The sequence below is a fragment of the Notamacropus eugenii genome, chromosome 3 (genome assembly GCF_028372415.1).
Source record: "Notamacropus eugenii isolate mMacEug1 chromosome 3, mMacEug1.pri_v2, whole genome shotgun sequence".
In the NCBI taxonomy this organism is placed as follows: domain Eukaryota; kingdom Metazoa; phylum Chordata; class Mammalia; order Diprotodontia; family Macropodidae; genus Notamacropus; species Notamacropus eugenii.
The window spans coordinates 431390434-431410549 of NC_092874.1; the positions used below are offsets into that span (position 1 = coordinate 431390434).

The 20116-nt window shown below is 38.8% G+C and overlaps 1 protein-coding gene across 4 annotated transcripts in view; it reads left to right on the forward strand.

The window, feature by feature from the left end:
- The window catches only part of TMCC1 (transmembrane and coiled-coil domain family 1), a 282501-nt gene that overhangs the window by 80080 nt on the left and 182305 nt on the right, over positions 1-20116 (forward strand). For 3 of the 4 annotated variants that reach the window (XM_072598400.1, XM_072598399.1, XM_072598401.1), the window contains exons 3-4: positions 14524-14580; positions 18855-19576. In XM_072598400.1, the coding sequence (XP_072454501.1) occupies positions 19019-19576 (558 nt within the window). In that variant the 5' untranslated portion in view covers positions 14524-14580; positions 18855-19018. Of the gene's footprint in view, positions 1-14523; positions 14581-18854; positions 19577-20116 lie in introns of those variants that run through there. The other variant, XM_072598405.1, reaches the window with a different exon arrangement.

Genomic DNA, 20116 nt, shown 5'->3' on the forward strand with positions numbered 1-20116 from the left:
ACATGATTATCTAAATAGATGCAGAAAAAGCTTTTGACAAAATACAACGCCCATTCCTGTTGAAAACACTGAAAAGCATAGGAATAAATGGAATTTTCCATAAAATAATAAGCGATATCTACTTAAAACCATCAGCAAGCGTTGTAAGCATTGGGGACAAGCTAGATGCATTTCCAGTAAGATCAGGGATGAAACAAGGATGTCCATTATCACCACTGTTATTCAATATGGCATTAGAAATGCTAGCTGTAGCAATAAGGGAAGAAAAAGAAACTGAAGGAATTAGAATAGGCAAAGAAGAAACTAAGTTATCACTCTTTGCAGATGATATGATGATATACTTAGAGAATCCCAGAGAATCAAGTAAAAAACTACTTGAAATAATAAACAACTTTGGCAAAGTGGCAGGTTACAAAATAAACCCACACAAATCATCTGCATTTCTATATATCACTAACAAAACCCAATAGCAAGAGATAGAAAGAAAAATCACATTTAAAGCTATGGTAGACACTACACAATATCTGGGAGTCTACCTGCCAAAACAAACCCAGGGACTATATGAACGTAATTAGAAAACACTTTTTGCACAAATAAAGTCAGATCTAAGTAAGTGGAAAAACATCAGTTTCTCATGGGTAGGTTGAGCTAATATAATAAAAGTGGCAGTTCTACCTAAAATAATTTACTTATTCAGTGCCATACCAATCAAACTACTAGATAATTATTTTCTAGAGCTAGAAAAAATATCAAAATTCATCTGAAAGAATAAAAGGTCCAGAATATCAAGGGAACTAATGAAAAGAAATGCTAGGGAAGGTGGCTTAGCCCTACCAGATCTCAAATTTTATCATAAAGCTGCGATCATCAAAATCACTTGGTACTGGCTAAGAAACAGAGTGGTAGATCAGTGAAATAGGTTAGGTACTCAAGACACAGTAGTTAATGAATATATCAATCTACTGTTTGAAAAACTCAAGGACCCCAGCTTCTGGGATAAGAACTCACTGTTTGACAAAAATTGCTGGGAAAAATGGATGCGCAGCAACAACTGCAGTATGGCAGAAACTGGGCATAGACCAATACCTAACACCATACCCAAAAATAAAATCCAAATGGATACATGATCTAGTTATAAAGATTGATACTATAAACAAATTAGGGGAGCAAGGAATAGTGTATTTGCCAGATTTATGGAGAATGGAGAAATTTATGACCCAACAAGAGATAGAGAACATTATGAAGTGCAAAATAGATAATTTTGATTACATTAAATTGAAAAGTTTTTGCACAAACAAACCCAATGCAACCAAGATTAGGAGGGAAGCAGAAAACTGGGAAAGAATTTTTGCAACCAGTGTCTGTGATAAAGGCCTCATTTCTAAAATATATAGAGACCTGAGTCAATTGTATAAGAACACATGTCATTCCCTAGTTGATAAATGGTCAAAGAATATGAATAGGGAATTTTCAGGGGAAGTAATTAAATCTGTCTGTAATCATATGGAAAAATGCTCCAAATCAGTATTAATTAGAGAGATGCAAATCAAGACTACTCTGAGGTACCACTTCACACTTATCAGATTGACTAACATGACAAAACAGGAAGATGATATATGTTGGAGAAGATGTGGGAGAGATGGAACACTAATTGATTGTTGGTGGAGCTGTGAACTGATCCAGTCATTCTGGAGAGTAATTTGGAACTATGCCTAAAGGGCTACAAAAATGTGCATGCCCTTTGACCCAGCTATGTCACTTCTGGGACTCTATCCCAAAGAGATCGTAGAAATGGGAAAGGGTCCCATATGAACAAAAATATTTATAACAGCTCTCTTTGTGATGGCCAAAAACTGGAAATCAAGGGGATGCCCATCAATTGGGGAATGGCTGAACAAGTTGTGGTATATGAATGTAATGGAATACTATTGTGCTATAAGAAGCAATGAACAGGAAGACTTCAGAGAGGCCTGGAAAGATTTATATGAACCAATGCTGAGTGAAAGGAGCAGAACCAGGAGAATGCGCAGCAACAACCGCAGTGTGGGAGGAATTTTTGTAGTTCATTGAAATACATGGACTTAAAAAGTTTGCAATGGACTCTTGGGGCAAAATGCCTTCCACATCCAGAGAAGGAACTATGCAATTGGAACACAGATAGAAACAGACCATTTTTTTTTTGTATTATGTTTTGTTTGGTTTTGTGGTTTCTCCCATTCATTTTAATTCTTCTGTGCAACATGCATTTAATAAGAATGTACGTGTAGAACCTATATAAGATTGTATGCTGTCTCAGGGAGGGAAGGGAGAGGGAGTGGAAAAAATCTAAGATATATGGAAGTGATTGTTGAACACTGAAAACAAATAACATAATTCAGTTTAAAAAAAAAGAAATACTAGTTAATGTTCAAAGTATTTTCTGTGTCTATCAGTTTAGTAACCCTATCAGAAAAGGAGATAAGGCTGTGACTTCTTACTTGATGAAGCCATGTGGACTTTTTGTGATTACTGTTTGCTTGTCTACATTTTCACCATCTCAGAATTGGGCAAACTGTGATCTATGGGCCGAATCTAGTCTGCTGCCTGTTTTTGTACACCCAGAAGCTAAGAATGCATTTGTAAAAAGTTTTGGTATGCCCTGAAGTTTGTTGTTTACTAAGTCCTGTATTGTATCCATAGTAATAAATTATGGAATCTTTCCAGATTCATTGGCCTATAATTTCCCCAGTCTATTCACTCTTTGAAAACCGGAATATTTCCTTCAGCTACCTTCTTCCTTCTCTGCAGCCCCTTTCTCCCTATTGGTGAGTTCCTTCTGGAACCACTATTTTGTAGCAGGGCCCAGATTAGTCACCATTCATCTCCCCTCCTCTCCTTTTCACTTCTTCTCATGTGCTGTGTTCTCCAACTAGAAGAGAGGCTCTTTGAGTTTGGACTGCTTTTCACTTAGCTTATATTTGTATCCCTAGCACTCAGGGCAGGGGCAGGTTCAAGTTAAGTGCTTAATAAATGCCTGCTGAAGCTCTTTTTGTGGTGGCCGAGAGCTGGACATTGAGTGAATGCCCATAAACTGGGTAATGGCTGAGCAAGTGGTGGTATATGAATGGAATGGAATACTATTGTGCTATAAGAAATGATGAACAGGATGACTTCAGAGAGGCCTGGAAGGATTTATATGAGCTGATGCTGAGTGAAAGGAGCAGAACCAGGAGAACACTGTACACAGTACCAGCCACAGTGGGCGAAGACTGTTTCTTTTTCTTTTTTTTTTTTTTAAACTTTTAACATTTATTTTCACACAATTTTGGGTTACAAATTTTCTCCCCTTTTTTCCCCCTCCCCCCCCCGACCCAAGTTTTCTAATTGCCCCTGTGACCTATCTGCTCTCTCCTCTATCCTCCCTCCCTGCCCTTGTCTCCGTCTTCTCTTTTGTCCTGTAGGGCCGGATAGCTTTCTTGACCCCTTAACCTGTGTTTCTTGTTACCCAGTGGTAAGAACATTACATTTGGTCCTAACACTTTGAGTTCCAACTTCTTTAGCTCCCTCCCTCTCTACCCCTTCCCCTTGGAAGACAGGCAGTTCAATATAGGCCATATCTGTTTAGTTTTGCAAATGATTTCCATACTAGTTGTGTTGTATAAGACTAACTATATTTCCCTCCATCCTGTCCTGTCCCCCATTACTTCTATTTTCTTATGGTCCTTTCCCTCCCCATGAGTGTCGACCTCGTATTGCATTCTCCTCCCCATGCCCTCCCCTCTATCCTCCCCCCCATCCTGCTTGTGCCCCTGTCTCCCACTCTCCTGTATTATGAGATAGGTTTTCCTATCAGAATGAGTGTGCATTATATTCTTTCCTTTAGTGGAATGTGATGAGAGTAGACCTCATGTTTTTCTCTTGCCTCCCCTCTTTATCCCACTACTAATAAGTCTTTTGCTTGCCTCTTTTATGGGAGATAATTTGCCCCATATAACTTCTCCCTTTCTCCTCCCAATATTTCTCTCTCACTGCTTGATTTCATTTTTTTTTTTTTTAGTATATGATCCCATCCTCTTCAATTCACTCTGTGCACTCTGTCTCTATGTATGTGTGCGTGTGTGCATGTGTGTGTGTGTACTCCCACCCAGTGCTCAGATACTGAAATGTTTCAAGAGTTATAAATATTGTCTTTCCATGCAGGAATGTAAACAGTTCAACTTTAGTAAGTCCCTTATGATTTCTCTTTGCTGTTCGTCTTTTTATGGTTCTCTTCATTCTTGTGTTAGAAAGTCAAATTTTCTTTCCAGCTCTGGTCTTTTCATCAGGAAAATTTGAAAGTCTTCTATTTCATTGAAAGACCATTTTTTCTCCTGAAGTATTATACTCAGTTTTGCTGGGTAGGTGATTCTTGGCTTCAGTCCTAGTTCCTTTGACTTCTGGAATATCCTATTCCATTCCCTTCTATCCCTCAATGTAGAAGGTGCCAGATCTTGTACTATCCTGATTGTATTTCCACAATACTTGAATTGTTTCTTTCTAGCTGCTTGCAATATTTTCTCCTTCACCTGAGAATTCTGGAATTTGGCCACAATGCTCCTAGGAGTTTCTCTTTTTGGATCTCTTTCATGCGGTGTTCTGCGGATTCCTTGAATATTTATTTTGCCTTCTGGTTCTAGAATCTCAGGGCAGTTTTCCTTGATAATTTCGTGGAGGATGATGTCTAGGCTCTTCTTTTGATCATGGTTTTCAGGTAGTCCCAGAATTTTTACATTGTCTCTCCTGATTCTATTTTCCAGGTCAGTTGTTTTTCCAATAAGGTATTTCACATTATCTTCCATTTTTCAAATCTGCGTGGTATGTTCTGAGATATCTGTCTTTCTCGAAAAGTCCAAAGCTTCCATCTGTACCATTCCAGATTTGAGAGATCTATTTTCTTCAGTAAGCTTTTGAATCTCCTTTTCCATTTGGTTAATTCTGCTTTTGAAAGCATTCTTCTCCTCATTGGCCCCTTGCACCTCCCTTGCCAGCTGAGTTAGGCTAGTTCTCAAGGTGCCAATTTCTTCAAGATTTTTTTGGTTCTCCTTTAGCAGGGAGCTGATCTGTTTTTCATGCTTCTCCCTTATCCCTCTCATTTCCCTTCCCAGTCTTTCCTCCATCTCTCTAACTTGATTTTCAAAATTCCTCTCGAGCTCTTCCATGGCCTGAGCCCATTGGGTGGGCTGGGACACAGAATCCTCGATTTCTGTGTCTTTGCCTGATGGCAAGCATTGTTCCTCCCCATCAGAAAGGAAGGGAGGAAGTGTCTTTTCTCCGATAAAGTACCCTTCAGTAGTTTTATTTCTTTTCCCTTTTCTTGGCATTGTCTCCACCTAGTGGCCCGACCTCTGAATGTTCTCCTCACACCCACCTCGCCTCCTGGTCCTCCCAGCCAGCGTTTGGGGACTGAGATTCAAATGCTGCTTCCTGCCTTAGGATTTTTGGCGGGGGCAGGGCTGCTATTCAGTGTGAGAATTAAGTTCAGGTGCTGAGGTCAGGGGCAGGGCCGCCTCTCTAGCTCAATTCCCTCAGGAGGTTTATGCACAGACCTTCCACAATGGATCCAGGCTCCCGTCCGTTTGGGGAGCCCCCGTCCGCAGCCGCCTCTCAGCCCCCACCTCCCGGGGGGGGGGGGGCCCGAGCCATGGGGGCACCCCACTCCCCTCTCGACCCGCCAAAGAGACTCTCTCACCTACCCCCGTCAGTCACCTCTTGGTGGGGGGCCGTGCAGCTGCTGAAGATCCCGCCTCCGGATCCCTCTCAGAACTTTGTCTCTCGGAGCCGCGGCCGCCGTCACCGCCGCAGGTCCGGGCTGGGCACCATGTCTGCAGCGCGACGGACCTTTTGCGAGACGTTTGCAGGTCCCTCTGTGGGTGGGGGGACCCGCGTGGCCGCTGGAGACTCCGTTCCGCAGCCCTCTCGGATCTCTTTCCCACGGTGTCGTGTCGCTGCCACGGCAGGGCTGCTCTCCTCTTCCCGCCCCGGCGCCCAGTCCCCGGCGCGAAGGTCCCCCCGCGAGAGGTTTGCAGGTCTCTCCGGAACAGAACTCTCCCTCGCTCCAATATTCCGTGGTCTCTGGGTGCAGAATTCACCCTGGGTTAGTCCCCTCTGCTGTTCTGTGGTTTGTGGGTTCGGAGCTATGTGTATGTGCATCTTTCTACTTCGCCATCTTGGCTCCGCCCTGAAGACTGTTTCTGATAGACAGCCCTTCACAGCAATGCAAGGACCTAAAACATTCTCAAAGGATGCAGAGAAAGAACTATGGAATTGGAACGCAGAATGAAGCACACTATTTTCTCTTTTGTTATGTTTTGTTTTATGTTTTTCTTATGGTTTCTGCTATTCGTTTTAATTCTTCTGTGCAATATGACTAATGTGAAAATTTGTTTAATAAGAATGTACGTGTAGAGCTCATATAAGATTGCATGCCATCTTGGGGAGGAAGGGGGAGAAAATTTAAAACTTACTGAAGTGATTGTTGAAAATTTAAAACAAATAAATTTGAAAAAAAAAATGCCTGCTGATTGGCTTTGACTTGCTCTTTACCTGTTCTTTTATCTGTTAGGTAACATTGGCAATAAGCATTTTTCCTTGTGATTACTTCCCTCAACTCTGGATATGTCTTATATGTGCTTTTTTTTTCCCTCATTAGAATAAGGCAAGGGACTGTTTCCAACTTTCTAGTATCTCCAGTGCTTGGTGTTACCACCTGCCGTGTGTGTGTGTGTGTGTGTGTGTGTGTGTGTGTGTGTGTGTGTGTGTGTGTGTGTGTGTGTGTGTGTGTGTGTGTGTGTGTGTGTGTGTGTGTGTGTGTACATCCTTTGTTGCTGAAGAAGACCATGCCATCAGAAAAATAATGACATGACTTGCACTTGACTTCTGTTCCAGAACAGTCAATTGGGGTTAAATGACTTGCCCAAGGTCACACAGTTAGTGACTGTCTACTGTCTCAGGTGAGATTTGAACTCAAGTCCTCCTGAGTTCTGCACTGGTGCTCTATCCACTGCACCACCTAGCTACCCTCCTGCCACGTAGTAAGCACTTAATAAATGCTTGTTGACTGACCAGTTGACTTAGTGACTGTATCTGCTTCTGTCAGTCCTTCATTTCCTTTGGATGTCCTTCATCTAGACCAGGTGATTTAGAGGGTGACCTTTTGACTGGAAATGACAGAACAAAAGTGGCTAAAAGAGAATTGACCCACAGGACAAACAAGGTGACTTCTGTACAACTTCATGTTGCCTTGGATAAATTCAGGTCACCTGGCTTTCTGACTCTCACCTTATTTATCCCTAAACAAGGAGATAAGCTCCTATACTTCAGGGGCTGTTTTATTTTGATCTTTGCATTATTCTCATTATCTAGTACAGTGCTTTGTACATAGTAGAGGCTGAAATGAATTAGATTCCTCTTTTATAACATCAAACTTCTTCATCTTGAAAAGCGCCCCATTACAGCATCTTCCCTTTATTCTCTTTTGTGATATTGTTTTACTCCCCAGCCTCCTAACAACGCAGGTCAAGTTTCCTCTTTGCCTCTTCACATCCTCTCTCTCTTTCTCTCTCTCCTCTCTCTCTCTGTCTCTCTCTCTCTCCATCCCCTCCTTTGTATTTTAGTTTAGTTTTGTTTTTTAAGGAATACTTTCCTGTCACACAATAACCTCCAGTATAGAGAGGCTTTTCTTAAGTGCCTTCTCCTCTTCCAGGAGGTAGGCTAACTTTACATTTACATTGACCATAGATAGTACTTTCTTTACCCTAAGAGAAATGTGAACAATACTTACTGCAAGTTGGTGGAAATTAACGTCCTCTCAAATGATTGAAATCCTTACTTCTTTACCTTTCAGGCTGCTCATAGATATTTGCCATCTGCCATCCAACAGGTTCAGAATCCATCTGTTTGTATTATTACTAATCCATATTTTTTGATCTTTTCCATAAAACAGCATGAGATGCTTTATTAAAACTTCTTCTGAAATCTAGGTAAACTGGTGTCCAAAACATTCCCCTTATCTACTACTTTAGTAATTTTGTCAAAGGAGGAAATGGGGTTAGTTTGGCATGAGCTGTTCTTGATGAAGCTTTACAGGCTCTTTATACTATTACTAATTCCCTTTCTAGATGTTTGCAATCCATCTCTTTAATGATCCATTCTAGAATTTTCCCAGGAACTGGAGTCAATCTTTCTGGCGCTATTGAGGTTTACAGTCTCTGTTCTTTTCCTTTTTTTTTTTTTTTGGTGGAAAATTAAGACATTTTCTGTTCTCTAATTTTGTGGTAGATTTTTTCATTTCCTGTGATATTTTATGTATTACTGTGGCTTAGTACTCCAATCTTCCAGTTCTTTCAGGACCCCAAAAAGTAGTTCATCTTGTATAGATAACTTGAATTCATCAAAGGTCTTTGAACATACATCTCTAGTACCTACAATAAGTATTTTGTGGGATGCAATGACCAGATAAGAAATGAATGCAGTCCTTGTTCTCAGGGAGTATTCCATTTAGCTGAGGACATAATTCTAATGTTTGGAAACCATTAGAGAATATAATAGGACCATATATAGTCAAGTGCAAAGAAGTGACAGATCACTGGGATGTGAATTAGTTGAAGAAGGTGTCACAGAAGAGGAAGGACATGAAGATTGAGATGTTTTGCTTAGGAGAAAAAGACATTTCTGTTTTGAAATATTTTCATGATTCATTCCAGAGACATCACATAGATTGTATCCATGTTACTTATGAACTGCCTCCTAGAGGGGGCTGTTTCTTGTGGTCTTCATACCACACTTTGAGAAATTTTACTGTAAGATTCCTATTGTGAACCGTTTTTTGAATGTCTGTACCCTTTCATTATTTGATTCAACATTCCTGTGTATTTTTTTAATGTTAAGAAAATGAAAACTTGTTAAAAAATCTTTTGAGAATTCTTCAGTGCCTATATATATGTATATATACACATACATATGTAAGTATGTTATGCATGTACGTATTCACATACAAATGCACTTGGTAACATTTTTAGGTATTATAAAGCCAGAATTTAAGAAGGAGAACAAAGAAAAACAAAAGATTTTATTTCTATGGGTTTTTAAAGCTTGCAAAGTGCTTTATATACTTTAACTCATGTGAGCCTCATAAGTCTATGTGGTAGCTGTGCCAGGGGGTGTTTTCCCAATTTGTTTATGAAAAAATGGGCTCTGAGAGGTTTGGTTAATTGTTCTTGGTCAGTGAGAGAGTGTCTGAGGTCAGAATTGGACCCAGAGTTTCCTGACCAGGCTACTTTGTACCGTAGGTGGCACGTTACTTCTCAGGTAGGAGCCAGAGCTTTAAAAAAGAAGGGCAGTTACTCAAGGTGGAATTGTCGTAGGTTACCTCCTTGTCTTATGAAGAGTCTGCTTTTAAAATGAATCTTGAATAGTACTTTGGCTCTTCTTCACTCCGATGTTTTAGATGCTTCATTTCACCCTATTATATCCCATCAATATTGACTGTGGAAAAATGCCACTCCTGAATCTCTTACATACCATAGTCCCTAAAATACAAGCTGGCTTCTTTCTGAAGGTCTTCTTGACCTTTATCTAGTGTAACTTAATGGCAGAACCATAGGGTTTCTCCAACTTTCTCCCCTTAGTCAAAGATAATTTAATTAGTTGTTTATTCTGCCCCTTTTACTTACTGAACAGTTCTAGGTCCTCAGATAAGAGGATGCTTATGTTTTGCAACATGTGAACTTATTCTTTGAATGTATGTGTATACATTAAGTAAGAGGTTCAAGGCAATGCCGTACTCCTTACTAGCAGTGTGACCATGGGCTGTTTACTTAAACTCTTTAATTGTCAGAGTCCTCATGTGTAAAATGGATATGTTTGTATGTGTGATCTATCTCATAAGACTGTTGGAAAGAAAGTACAGATTGTAAAGTTTTAGATATGTGAGGGTTTGTTGTTATTCTTGGGGGTGGGTATATGGCGTGAGTCTGGATAATTTATTGCCATGCATGCTTCAAACCCTCCTGCATTAGTAATTTTATAAGGGCTCCTGATAAGTAATTAGGTTTCAGTTCCCTTTCTTTCATACTTTTCTTATCTACCAAGTGGTAGCAATGGTGAATGAGCTGTAATAAAAGACAAGAAGTGAAGAAGCTGGGATAATAAAGAGATTTATTGATTAGGAGTTGAAGAAACACTCTCTTTTTATTCTCTTAGTATTCTTGAAGTATTCCCTTAAAGTCATACCTGGAGATAAACATTGGGTTTTTAAAAGTCATGCCAACAGAATACAAGCTCTGACAAGCCCTACCAAGCTGGGAAGGCTTCAGGTACAGGTCTGAGGACAGGCGATGCTCTTAGCCTATCTCAGGGCAAAGAATCACACCACCAAAAGAAAGTTGGGTATCAGGTGAGGAAATTTTCATCCATAACAACTCATAAAGGTTCCAAGGAGTTATAATCTGTGTGAAAATGCCCATAGGGATGAAATCATAGCTCTTTGGGGGGTTTTGAAGTAATAATTATCCATTACAGATTGCTCCTTGTTCCTGAAGGTCTCCCTAATTTATATTATATTTGTCTGGGCAAATGTTATCATTCCTACTAGACTGTAATCTTCGCAAAGCAGTTTATAATACATAGTAATGTGAAATGTTGAGTGGTCTTAGAGGTTCACTGTGCCATCTAAAGATTCATCCAATTAATCTGTAAGTATTTAAGTACCTGCTACATATGTGCCTGTGTTGTCCTATATTCAAAAAACTTTCCTGAGTTCAGTAAGTTCTAAAAGTTTAGGAGACAAAGTCATACTCATAGACATGTCTCCAACAAAGAACTTGATCTTCTCTTTGCCAAAGTCAAGCCCTCTGCACTCTGATTCTATCTCCTCCCCCCTTTTCCAACAGGTTGCAATCCAGATTACACCATGCTCTTCTTCTGCTTTTTCTTCTCTCTCAAATCTTAAACTTGTCCCTATATACTGGTTCCTTTCCTTTTGCTTTCAAACACACCCAAGCCCACCCCACATCCTTTAAAATAAAATAAAAGAAAAAACCTTTTCACTAGACCCTGCCTATCAAGTTATTCCATATATCTCTTCTCCTTTTCTTACCCAAGCTATTTGAAAAAGTTGTCTTTACTGCCTTTAATCATGTTCTCCACACTTGCCTTTCAGCTGTTTGCCTCTGGCTTCCAGTCTCATTCATCAGCTGAAGCTGCTTTCTCCAACTTTACCAATGATCTCTTTTTTGGAGGGAGGAAGGCAGGCAGTTAGGGTTAAGTGACTTGCCCAAGGTCACACAGCTAGTAAGTGTCAAGTTTGTGAGGCCCACTGCACACCTATCTGCTCCTCCAATGGTCTCTTAATTTGTCTTTGATGATCATTTCTCAGTCCTCATTCTTCTTAGAACTTTCTGCTGCATTTGATACTTGACCATGGTTTGGTCCCAACTACTCTCTCCTCATTTCTCTTACCTGTTTCTCTTCTTTTGAATGCTCTTTTGTCTTTGTGGGCTCATCTACCATATCACATTTCCTAATTGTGATTCTCCTTAGATTCTGTCCAAGGCCCTCTTCTCTTGTCCTTCTGGACCAGTGGTTCTTTGAAGTCCATAAACTTGATTTTTAAAAATTTTGATAATTGCATTTTAATATAATTGTTCTACTTGATGACATATATTTTATGTATTTAAAAACATTATTCTGATATATTCATAGACTTTACCAGACTACTAACATGGTCTATAACACAAATGATAAAAATCTCTAATCTTTATTTGCTCTCTAGGTCACCTCATCACCATCATCTCCCTACAGATTACTCATAAATGAAACTCTTCAGCCCCAGCCTCTTCCCTGAGCTCTGTTGTCATGTCACCAAATGCCAATTAAACATTTTGAACACAGCCTGTGCAAAATTAAACTTACTGTCTTTTTTCCAAAATTCTTCTGTTGTCCAGACTACTTTATTTCTGTCAACTTATTTCTGCCGACTATGTGACAGGTACTCTTACTACTACCCTCTTCCAGTTTCCTCTTCTAGTTTTGTCCTTTGTTCTTAAAGAGGACCATGACATCAGGAAGATGATGCCATGACTTACAAGTGAATTGGATTGAAGTGAGGGAGGGCTTGTGCAAAGTCACCAGCCTCATTTTCTCCTCCAGAGCCATCTGTGTCCAGTGGCTAGATAGAGATCAGAACAACTAGAGAAGGCCCAGCTCCAGTTTCCTAGCTTTGTAACCATGCCCTTAAATTTGACTCCTTATGCTCCCTCACCCAACATAACTAGTCAAGGGGCAAATATTAGTTTTTCATCCTGTTCTTCTTTCTACTCACATAGTTGTCTCCTTATTTCAGGTTCTTATCACCTCTGCCTGTATTATGCGATAACCTCTTGATTCATCCCCCTGCTTCAAGGCTTTTCCCACTTCACCCATTCCACACATTGCTGCCAAAGTGAAAATTGAAATTAATTGAAAATCTGATCATGTGACTTTCCTCCTCAATAAACTCCAATGACCCCCAGTAACCTGTATAATAAACTATGAACTATTTACCTTCTAAAACTCCTCATTTTACTCCAACCTATCCCTCCATCTTCATTGGACTTTACTTTCTCTTCCATACTCTGTGATCTAACCACATCCATCTCTGGGTCCCCCCTGCCTGGAATACACCTTGTTCTGCTTTCTGGCTCATAGATTCATGTTCTTTTAAGCGGCATGAAGCTTCTGCCCAAAGCTTTTAGGTGCTTTTCCTACCTTCAACTACCATGTATTTAAATACATTGTGAGTTTTTGATATTTTTTCTGTATACGCTTAATGTACTCTGCCTGTCTGCATTAGAATATATTCTCTATATGAATATTTGATTCATTGTATTTTTATCCACAGTTCCTAATATTGTGCTTGTAATAAATGCTTGTTGATTGTCTGATATTCTTCAGGGAAAATTCTGTGAGGCATGATGGTACAGGAGTGAGAGTCCCTGTTACATTGCACTGAACTTCTTGTCTGCGTCTGTGGGGAACTCCCTCCTCTTCCTCTGATGCACACCTGCAGCTTTTCTGTAGTTTGTAGGCTGAATTGTTGGGGTGGGTCCAGATGAGAAATGTAGCAGCTAATTTTGCTTAGTGCTTAAGTATTTCAACCCAGGTGATTAACTCCAAATCTAATACTCTCCATTAAAACCAATCAGATAGTCCATGTGTTAGTGGTATCTGTCATGTTGCCTAGTACCATGCTGGGTATATTGGGGGGTAATTATCTTTGATCCACTAATGATCGTTTTTCAGGTCTGGCCATATAACCAGTTCTAAATAGTCTTTTCTCTTTAGCAGAAGACTTACATGTGCTTCTTTGCTTAAATGAGTCTCTTGAAATACAATCAAGAAACCCTGTTTAAAAAAAAAAAAAGATTAGTCTGGCATGATCTGTTGATGAAACCAAGATAGCTTTTTGTGATCTTAGCTTCCTGGCATGTAATAGGCCCTCAATGCATGCTGCTGGGTTGTTTGATTAACCTTTTGGGTCCTTAGTTTCCTCATCTCTTAAATGAGACATCTGTAGAATCTCTTCCAACTCTTATATTCTGCAGCTTCTGAAAGAATTTCCTCTGGTCCAATGACTGCAAATAACCAGTTGTCAGGGGCATATTTGAGCATCTCTATATCTTTCATTGTGATAGTGGCAGGACAAAGCATTTGCAAATCCTAAGAAAAATCTGGAAATTGCATACCCTTAGATTTCTTATCCACAGGAGGCTAATGCTAGTCAACTTTTCATAAAAGAATTTGTCTCAATATGTGATTACCCGAATCTGGCTTTTATAAAACCTAAATGCAGCCTTAATTGGTTTTTTTTTTTTAGTGTAGGTTATATATTTTTTCCTTTTTAATAAGATCTCATTTTAGACCAGAATATTGGGCTACTTCTAATGGGATAAATTTTAATAGGGGTAATTGTGGGATTCTGTATTTTGTTTTGGATGAATTGATTTCACAGTTACCAGATGGAGTAAACAGCATTTCTTTTGAAAAAGTAGAATCTTTTCTTCAGGGGTGACCTGTATTTAGACCAATATGGTAAGGATATCAGAGTCACCAGAATTTGCTGGCATTAGCGATATGTTTATTAAAAAAATACTGTCAAAAAGTATTCTTATCATTCCGATCCTGTGTATTGTGTTGTAGGACTACCTGACTCCTTCTGAGTCCTGACTTTGCACAGCTGTGTACAGCACATATTGTTACCAGTAAATGCAGTAACAGAATATGCAGAATTGTCAGGCATTTAGGAAAATATTGGTGCATAAAGTCTTGGGACTTTTCATGTGGCTTCTTTTGCATTTTATTACAATTTGATTTGGGTGTGATTAACAAAGCAGCACATTGTAGTGTTACCAGAAAAGGTCATATTACTTTTATTTACTTCTTTTCTTTTTAAGTGATGGTTGCTTGCTTCTTTCAAGTTAATACAACTTTGATTTTTTTCTTCTTCCTAATACTTTGTTTGTTTTCCAGCTTCCTGTCTTAAGAGGATCCTTGCACATTGGTTATGCTTAAGGAAAAATGATGGAGGCAAGTATCAACTCTTTGCAGTCTGTGGAGTTGCTCTGATTATATTTCTGGGAAGATCAAATTGGTCCAAAACAGCAAAAATTGTCCTAAGAAAAACTGGCATATGTTTTGAGATGACTTCTGTAGAATGTTCCACTCAAGTCTCCAATAGAATTTTTTAAAAACATATTCATTTTGTTACTTAACACCATTGAGTTTTATTTCTGACCATATTCAAATGTATTTTTGTTTCCTGTGAGCTAAAGTATTTAACTTATACAGTTGTTTTTGACAAAATTATAGTGAATTTAAACATTGCTTAAATTTTTTCTTATTGAAATTGGACCAAGGCATTAAAAACTGCTAAAAACCAGCATTTAAATTAGCTCTCATTTCAGTAATGATTGGTCTGCTTAGAAGTTTCATACTCAAAAGAAAGGCTAATGTGACATTTGACAACAAAGGAAATTGTAAGTGAAACATGGGGTCATACTGTTTTCCAAACAGCACACCGGACTTTCTAGTTGGTCTTGTGTTCTCAAATTGAGAATTTGTCACCTCACATACATTTACTTTGGGGGAATCTTATCTCCTCTGCAACAGTGGTAGCAAGACAGTTTGGAAAGATGAAGCAGAGAGGCCCGAAAAAGTTTTGTGTTCTTTAATTCTTCCAAAGTTTGACTTCCCATATATCAAGCTAATATTTCTTACATAATAGTTCTGCCTTAGATATCCTTAGAGGATGACATTTAACCTTTCTTAATATTTTTGCTTATTTGTAAAGTCACTGTTTTATCAATTTTTTGAAAAAAATCTATCGTTACAGAAGAAAGTTTAGTTTTCTTTCAGATGTTTATTTATCCCTTCCCATGTGTCCCTGAACCATAAGGCTAGTACAGTTGATGACTATGAATATCAGTAAGTTTAGAGAATTACAATAATATCATAGATAATATTTTGTTGTTGTTTTTTTCTTAGAATTCATAAGATTTTCCCCACAGTTTGATTTTAGTCTCAACCCAGTTTCTTTTAGGCTTAGCAACTGTGGAACATGGCTGCTTTGCATGGCTGTGAAAAATCTTGCCTTCAGAATTCCTGGCATTCATTATTATTCTGCTAATTGATTTTTGTTGCAGCAGCAAAAACAATAAGTACAAGCCCAAGTCTTTGTTATGAAATTTATTTTTTTCCTTCACTAGTTTGCTGCTAGAATTTGGGCATCCTTTTCTTGAAAACAATAGCTATAAATACACTAATAAATTTTTAAAATTCTCATAATTAGGTTGAGAACTCATTATTTAAAAAAGGTTGAAGTTTGTTTTCTCTATAAGAAACAAGTCATTTTATCACTGTCTAAAGAAACGGATTTGTTAGACTAATAAATTTATAATATTTTATATGGGGCAAGTGTCTTAGGCATTATGTCACTAAGGTAGCCTTGACATTGCTTCATTAATCAAGGTATCATTTTATCTGATTCAGTGGAAAATTCTGTAGATTATTTTGCTATTTTAACTCTAGAAATCTCATCTGTGTGCTCATTATCTGTTACTTTACATTCCTCCCTTCCCTACTGCAGCCCAATGACTAAGTAGTGCTGCTTTGGAGTTAAGTACTCTTATTGGATTACATTGAGATAGATAGCCTGATGTCCCTAAGCAGCTCAAAGTGTTTTACCAAGTAGAAGTAATCCAATAACTATTTATTGATATAAGAAATTATAGAGGAAAGGTAAGCATAATTCTAGAATCTAGCTACGCATTATTGTTTTAATAAACTGTCTCCCTCTAGAGAGTCCCAGAAAATGCCACTAGAAATTTAGTCCTTTGCTGTCATTTGGTCCTTTGTAGTTATTGACTCCATGAGTTATTCACATTGTTTTCTGTGCTTTCCCTTATATACTCATTCATTAGAAAGATTACAAATGTATATGCATGCACATTCTCAAATTAAAGAAAATATAAAGATAGTGAATAATATAGAAATATTTTAGTGAGACGAGAGTCTTGGGGAAAGATTGTGAGATATTTTCTTTTCCTGCTTCCTGGCTCCCTGGCCACACCTTAATCCTCATGTGAGAAAGCTGGAAGACCTCCATGACATAGGGAGGAATTTTTAAAATTCTGCCCTCCTAGTTTCTCCTGCTTCTGAGTGTCTCAAAAAAAGCCTGACATTTGGGGAAGAATGTATGAAAAGGCATGGGCAATGTAGATGACTTAGAGGATAAATTGGTGCGCTTGGAGTCAGGAAGACCTGAATTCAGATCTGACCTAAGACACTAGCTGTGTGATCTTGAGCAGGTCATTTAACTTCTATTTGCCTTAGTTTCCTCAAATGTAAAATGGGAATAATAATAGCACCTACTTCCTTGGGTTATTGTGAGGATAAAATGAGTTATTTTGTAAGTGCCTAACATAGTGTCTGGCACATAGTAGGCATTAAATATATGTGTATATACATATATAATATGCATATATGTAATTATTGATGTAATAGCTATGTTATATTCTACAATATTGGATTAATAACAGGGGGTTATATAGAGGAATTATACCTCTTTACATCTGAACCACAGTAGACATAAAGGGTTGCCTACAATACCACTTTGATTGTCCCCTTGCCCCCCAGCTGTTGCCTTTGAGTAAGCAGAAAACCCTGTTTGGCTTATAGGCATTGGAACTTGATTGGAGTCCCTCAAAGTCTTATACTATACAAATAAAGGTTTTTTGATTTTACCAGTGTAGCTAAGAACTTGATAAGGTAATAGCATTGAGAAAAGCAGATAGAAAATTAGGGAGACATCCATTCTCCTTTCAGTAGTTTGGAAATAGGAGAATAGAATTTCTCAGCTCCTACAGATGGACATTTAGGACTTGTTTCACTCTATGCCTGGCAGCAGTAGAACTGTTAGGGGGCCTCTGTAACTCACATGTTGCTTTGGTGAGGTGGCTGTATTCACATTGCACACATGTTATCACATCATCCAGGGAATACTGAAGTGTGGAATGAATACTAGATTGCTAATTTACTCAAGCATCCCAGCAACATAAGCTGGATAAGATTCTGGTTGGTAGATATGATACCTAACATTATTGGATTTTAAGGCAAAACTTTGTCTTTTTAACCAAAGTTAAAATTTTTAATTTAATAATTACAGAAAAATATGGAAAATAAGTACTTTCAAAAATCAGTTGTGTAATATTTTGCTTTCCAGCTATACGTAAAAGTTATTAAAGTGAATGACCTGAACATGTGTTGCATTTCTAGTGGCACCTGGTTGACCTGCTAATGCTGCTTCATGCTCAAACTAAAAACTTACTTTTGCAGTTCTGGGTTATATATTTCCACCATCATTGGAAATTAACACATTCTGCAAAGATTGAACAATATGTTGATTTTTGCTTGTAATGTCAATAACTCAAGGCAGTTTAGCTAAACTTGCATTTCCCTAGTTGCAGCTTCCTGCCTTTAATATCAGTGTGTGATTTATAGTTGACTGTTCCTTTTCCTCTGTGATGCTTCTGTACCCGATTCCATTCACTTTGTTGCCTTCTTTCCTTTAGTTTTTTTGTGGATGTAGGAGAAGCTTCTGTCACACATGACACTAGTCTCAGGGAAAGGGTCTTTTCACAGCCTTCTTTCTCAATAACTGGTGGTGATTGAAGCTTTATTTTCTCTGGAGACTGATGCTGCCTGGACCATTAAGTAAGCTGGTGTAGAAAAAGGTCTTTTGTGCTACAAGCAAGGTTTATATTTCCTTTATCTGCTTTAACATGTCAACTCATGTCCTTGATGAATATAAATGGTAATATGAAATACCTCAGGATTTTATTACAAAACCTACAGCTGTGACTGAGTAGACATTTTCTATTATCTTTTGGAACTATTCAGCTGGGATATGGCATATTGATAATTAACTGCAGTTATGATGGGACAGATCAGATCTCTCTTTAAACTAAATACGTACCCATTATAGATAATCTGATCTATTTGACTTTGCAAAGTAGCTTTTCTGTCAGTTAACTCTTCTGCTATAAACACTTAAAATGGTCCCTCTAGTATCTAGTTCTCCACATATTAAAAAGAAAATATACTTTTAATGCTGTGGTTTTTTTCTCCCTCTGCTTTAGCTCTTTCATAATTTCATCATATGCAATTTGGAAGTCTATCATTTAATCTCTGGATATGATGATGGTACACATTGTTTTGGCTAGTAGCATGTTTTCTGTTTTAATTTAACCCGGTAGTTTTTTGCATGGATTTATAATATCAGCTTTTTTTTTTCCTAACATTAGATAAGCATGAGATCTCCGTCTCACGGCTGCATGTGTAGGCACAGTTGAAGCAGTTGCCCACCTAATTGGTTGACAGTGTTGATGTGTATTAAACAAAAAACAATTTAAAGACAGGCAACATCTGTATTTATGAGTTTGCAAATAAGCCTAGTCAGAGTGTGCTGATGGAGCCTTCTGGCAATGAACAGTTATATGATGACCCAGATCCTGGAGGCAAACCCCAAGATGCAGAGGCCAGAAAGCCTCCTGAAGCAGAGCAGAAATTGTCTAAAATGACCCACAATGCTTTGGAGAACATTAATGTGATTGGCCAAGGCTTGAAGCACCTCTTCCAGCACCAGCGCAGGAGGTCTTCAGTGTCTCCTCAGGATGTGCAGCAAGTACAGGCTGATGCGGAGGCTGAGATGGATCTGGAAAGCCAGAGTTCCTGTGCTGACATTGATGGTGTCCCCACCCACCCCACAGCTCTGAATCGAGTCCTGCAGCAGATCCGGGTGCCCCCTAAGATGAAGAGAGGCACCAGTTTGCACAGCCGGCGGGGCAAACCAGATGCTCCAAAGGGCAGCCCACAGATCAACCGAAAGTCTGGCCAAGACGTTGCTGTTGTGGGGCAGTCGGGCCGACCTCGGTCGTCTTCTACTACTGATTCTCCCACCAGCTCAGCAGCAGTGGAGATAGCGTGTGCTGCCTATCTTCCTGGGGAGGAGATAACTGCAGAGCGGGTAAGTTAACCTTGCTTTGTGGTCCTTCCTTTTGTTGACTGATTTCTAGGCTTTTCTTTTTTTGCAGGGGGGAGGGGGATTTCTTTGTAATCTTGTAAACTGGTGGAATATATTTTTGCTTCTAGTTAAATAAGTAGAATGGATGTGGACTGAGTCTCAGGTTTCTATTCTTTGTGTATTATTTGACTGATTTGTACCTGATTATAAAACTCGAGTTCTAGTTCAAAATTGTTAGTGGCAGATATCTCCTTTTTTTTACTAAGATCATTTCTTTGTACAGTGTTGGAGTAATGGGTTTCGTTGTGGTTGGGTCCATTTTCACCAATGAGAATGGCTTCTATACAATCAGTGCATGATGTGAACAGGGATTCATCTGCATTTGACAAGTTTTGTCTTTAATAACTAAGTACCTACAGGCTGATAGTTCTGAATTAAAGGACTGGATTTTGATATGTGCCATATGGGGACAAGTTCCACTTATGTAACAGATACAGCACAAATCTAAGGATATCTGCTCCTGTATAACTTTCAGTATTACCT